Consider the following 5,000-nt stretch of genomic DNA (forward strand, 5'->3'; position numbering starts at 1 on the left):
AGAAATTTGTGGATGGTGATAGAGAATCATCTGGTAAAATTATTATTACTGTTGTATTTTTTTTCATTTTTTATAACCATGTTTTCTGAATTATGGCAGGTCTATATCTTCCTTATTTAGAGAAGACTGGAGAAAGGGTTTTCATCCTTTTTTCCCATTTCAGTTTTGCTTTTGTTTTATTTGGAGGCTGGAGCCATTCTTCTTTTTGATGGCAGAAGTGTAAGAGCCAACAAGAGCTTTCTCTGAACATGACATACTTAAGGCGTTCTGTTGTTTGATGATATCGGTTTTGCATTTTAGAAAGATTTCTTCTGGTGTTGATTCATTTTAAATTGGGTATTTGATAAGGTTCCATAGGAGACTTGCAATATCTCTTGCTTTATTTATGAATTATTATAATTATTGATTTTTTTACATTAGTTTGTTCATACTTTTCATATGTGTCAGATTACTTACATATATTGTATGAAAATTGATGGTCACTGTGACAGGGTCATGTTGGTGCTCCTAGAGGGACTCGTATTATCTGGGCTTCTTAAAGAGAGTATTTTAATTTTCATGTTTGTGTAGAAAGAGATTTTTGTAACCTTTGTTCCAACTTTTGTTTAATACAAACAAAATATATTTTTTTTGTTTAATGTGTTCAGTTTTCTTGCTAGGATTGTTACATCTGTATCTCATTTTTCATGTCTTTTATCATAGACAGCATCATCACCATAGTTTTTTGTTATCTATATAATGTTAGCCAGTAGATTGATAACATTATTTATGATTATATATAAGGTTGTTATTGTTTATTTATTTTTTAGCATTACAATACACATGTCATGCTTACCCTTAGTTTGGGAGTATTATTTACCCTTGTGCAAGATTATGTATTTGTTTATTATTTTTATTTTTTTTCATTCATTTCCCTTAATGCATTTGGGATAAATGTACTGGTTGCTGCATTTTTGAAAATATTCCTCCACCCCAACCCCAGGATCAGCAGTTAATCGCGCGCGCTGCCAAAAGAGAGCAGACCGTGAGGTCCAACACCAGGAACAGGAGCGGCATTGGGCCAAGAAATACCCATCCGGACTGTAATCTAGTAGCGTACCACCAGCCTCGTTTGGTTTCCTCCTCTAGCTTGGCTCACTCTCTGCACCCACATTGATAGGAGCACAACTCATAATTTTTTTTTTTTTTTTGTTGTCTCTTTTTCATTGACTTATTTGACCTATATCTTGTAGTATCAGCAGACCAGGGTCTTGGATGTGAGCGGAGTACGTATTGTCGCCTGGGGATATTGCGAGAGTGAATTGAGATGAAAATGTGGTGGTTTCATGTGCTGGTGAGGAACCAATCCAACCCTGGTTCCTTGCTGTCATCAGTGAAAGCCACTTGCATCTTTGCACTTCCCGAGAGAGCTTTTCTCCTCGCTCTCCAACTTCTTGCACATCATAAAAGGCATTTGAGATTTGGATATAGAGGAGAAAAGGGCATTATGGTTATGGCTTAGAGAGGTGTCTGAAGAGGTTGTGGTGGGGTAGTTTCTTCTATTAGGTTACAGGGCATGCAGATATATTGTTCTGCATCCTGGTTTCTCTGTACATCTGTCACCAGCTTGTGGAAACAATTTAGTGATGTCCCATCATATCTAGTGTTTTCCTTACAGAAAGAAGGACTGTACAGATAAATTAGGAACGACTTAGGGGCAGTGTTGGTCTAGTATTGGCCATTGTTGCATTTCTGTGGATTCTGGAGTATTGTAGAAATGCATGCTGCACTGGCAAGTCGTTCTAATGCTTTCAACTTATGACTAACCAGTAATATGGATTACTTGATAATTATTTTGTTCTATATTTTGAACAAATTATTTTTGATGACTTATTTCTGCTAAGTTTAAGATATGCTGTCTGTCTGTTTGTCTCTGTATGCCTTTGTCTTGCTCAATCTGCTCAGTCTCTATCTCTTATCTTTCTTTTCCTATCTCTGTGTCTATCTTTTCCTATTTCTGTTTTTCTCTGCAATCTCTCTCTCTGTTTCTCTCTCCAATCTCTGTCTATCTTTTCCTATTTCTGTTTTTCTCTGCGATCTCTCTCTCTGTTTTTCTCTCCAATCTCTCTCTCTCTCTGTTTCTCTTTCCAATCTCTCTCTCTCTCTCTCTCTCTCTCTCTCTCTCTCTCTCTCTCTCTCTCTCTCTCTCTCTCTCTCTCTCTCTCTCTCTCTCTCTCTCTCTCTCTGTGTCTGTCTCTGTGTTCGTCTCTGTCTGTCTCTCTGTCTCTCTGTCTGTCTGTCTCTGTCTTCTGTCTCTGTCTGTCTCTCTCTGTCTCTCTCTGTCTCTCTCTCTGTCTCTCTCTGTCTCTCTCTCTCTCTCTCTCTCTCTCTCTCTCTCTCTCTCTCTGTGTTCTCTCTCTGTTTCTCTCTCTCTGCTTCTCTCTTTCTGTTTCTCTCTGTCTGCTTCTGTCTCTGTGTCTCTGTGTCTCTGTGTCCTCTCTCTCTCTGTGTCTCTGTCTCTCTGTTTCTCTGTGTCTCTGTCGTTTCTCTGTCTCTCTGTCTCTCTGTCTCTCTGTCTCTCTGTCTCTCTGTCTCTCTCTCTCTCTCTCTCTCTCTCTCTCTCTCTCTCTCCCTCTCTCCCTCTCTCCCTCCCTCCCTCCCCCTCTCCCTCTCCCTTCCTCTCCCTCTCTCTCCCTCTCTCTCTCTCTCTCTCCCTCTCTCTCTCCCTCTCCTCCTCTCTCTCCTCTCTCTCTCTCTCTCTCTCTCCTCTCCTCTCTCTCTCTCCCTCTCCCTCTCTGTCCCTCTCCCTCTCCCTTTCTCTCTCCCTCTCCCTCTCCCTCCCCCTCTCTCTCTGTTTCTCTCTCTCTCTGTTTCTCTCTCTCTCTGTTTCTCTCTCTCTCTGTTTCTCTCTCTCTCTGTTTCTCTCCCTCCCTCTCCCCCTCCCACCCCAACTCCCCTTAATAATGTATATTTGATTCTTTTTTCCTTGGGAGAAGGTGTTTTATCCTGGTGTTAAATGTTTTAACCACAAGATGATTTACCTCTATATTATTTGTTGTGTGTGTCAGTAAATAAAAGACTATAGTTATAGAAGTAAAAATCAATAAACTGTAAATTGTTATTTTTTTTTGTGTGTGATAGATTTTTCTTTCTTTAATCATGTAACTTAAATATTGAAATCATTGACCTTTACATTTGTGTTTAGATTTTTTTCAAACAGCCAGTATTTAAATCCATATAAACCATCATAAAGATGGTTCTGGTTAACAAAACCTCTCTCTCTACAAACTAACAAACAAATTTTCATGTCCTTTTTTTCCCCAGGTCCAAACCCCAATAGATGTCGCATCCAGAAGCGGCACTGGAAGCACATTGCAGAGAGCTTCCACGGGTCCATGTCCATGTCGGACGAGGTGCCGGAACCAACTTTTATCAATGTGGAGTCGGATATGGATACCCACCTTGTCCAGCCAGAAATTCATCCTTCCTATGGTGGCACTAACAACGTCACTGTCTAGCCTCTAATGCCATACCTATGAAAGATCGGGTCTTTAAAAAAAAAAAAATGGATTAGTAATACTCCCATCTTTTTTCTGTTATATGTGAAAGGATCTGAGCTTATAGTTTGTTAGATATTTATTGACTTTTCTTTTTTCTTCTCCTATTCATTTCTCTCTTTTTTTCTTTTTTAAATTTATTTATCATTTTCAATTTTTTAAAGACTTCTTTAGACCTCAGGTGAGATCCCTCTTATGCTAGAGCAGCATGGAATAGAAATTTGTATGTTAAACCAACTTCTCGCAGATATGTTGTGGTGATTTGTTAGAGTTATCAAAATGCGTTTGTACTTGTGTCCTGTATTTAATTTTTTTTTCTATATGTGTTCTCACAAACTTAGAAAACACATTTGTTGCATATGATTCCAGGAATTCGTGTTGAAACTTTTCTTTTAATCCCCTTCCCCCTTGTATATAAAGGATTAAGAAAAAGAGGTATCTGTGGACTCGAATATATGTATTGTATTTTCCTGTGCAGGGAAGTGAACATTTAATTTTAAAAATATGAACAAAATGTCAGGTAGAGAGTTTTATTTTTCTCTTTGAAATAATGTAATCAAGCACAGTATTTACATCTGTATAAAGCCAAAGATGGAACATCAAACACAATCCACTGTCACTTTGTCCTACATCTGTTTATATTGGACTGAAGTAGCTCATTTTATATACCTATTTATATATACATATTTTGTCTTTTTTAAATATATTTTTTTGGAAAGTTAACAAAACATATTCAGAAACTCATAGTTTTCTTTCTTTCTTTCTTTATAGAAAAACAAAGGATAACTTTTCACAAAAAACATGAAATTGGTGTGATGTTAGACGACTGTCTGTAACCTCAGCAGTCGGCTATAAATATTTTTGATTATTGATTTTTGTGGTTTCGTAGCCAGAAGCTCTACTTGACTGTACATTTCAGTTTCCCTTTTTGTTTTGTGATAACCTGATGTATGTTTTACAGGGAAACAGCTCCTTCTGGAGTGTAGTGACATATTTGTTATCTTTCCATTTTTATTTTTATTATTTTTTTAAGTGGTATATAAGATTTTGAGTACTTTAAAAGATACTACAATGCTTTTGGAATCTGCTGGCCTGTACTGTTTTATTTAATAACTTAAGAATCCCAGGTTCTTTGGTTGTGATTCATGTAAACCTTAAATAATATTCATCATTTTATTAGTGTTTGTATATATAATATACTGAAGCCTTCTTGTACTTCCTTTTATTTCTAACTTCTCTTAATTTTCATACAAAGTCAGAAAGCTTAATTAAGGAGCCCAGGGTTTTGATTATAAGTAAATGGAGGAGGCAAAAAATACAATAAAGTCAAAAAGATGAACTGATATCTACTATGGCTCAAGTTGATAGATGCAAGTTGAATTTGGTTGATATATGTAGATTGTGATTTTTTTTTTCCTAAACTTTATATCTCCTGTTTTATTTTTTAACTCCTCTCTTGGCTTT

The 5,000-nt window shown here is 36.8% G+C and overlaps 1 protein-coding gene across 2 annotated transcripts in view; it reads left to right on the forward strand.

The window, feature by feature from the left end:
• The window catches only part of LOC113826375 (NPC intracellular cholesterol transporter 1), a 49,192-nt gene that overhangs the window by 43,314 nt on the left and 878 nt on the right, over positions 1-5,000 (forward strand). The window contains exons 23-24 of one of the 2 annotated variants that reach the window (XM_027379252.2): positions 983-1,090; positions 3,304-3,444. In XM_027379252.2, coding sequence (XP_027235053.2) covers positions 983-1,086 — 104 coding nt within the window. In that variant the 3' untranslated portion in view covers positions 1,087-1,090; positions 3,304-3,444. Of the gene's footprint in view, positions 1-982; positions 1,091-3,303 lie in introns of both variants that reach the window. The other variant, XM_027379251.2, reaches the window with a different exon arrangement.

The sequence above is a fragment of the Penaeus vannamei genome, chromosome 19 (genome assembly GCF_042767895.1).
Source record: "Penaeus vannamei isolate JL-2024 chromosome 19, ASM4276789v1, whole genome shotgun sequence".
Classification (NCBI taxonomy): domain Eukaryota; kingdom Metazoa; phylum Arthropoda; class Malacostraca; order Decapoda; family Penaeidae; genus Penaeus; species Penaeus vannamei.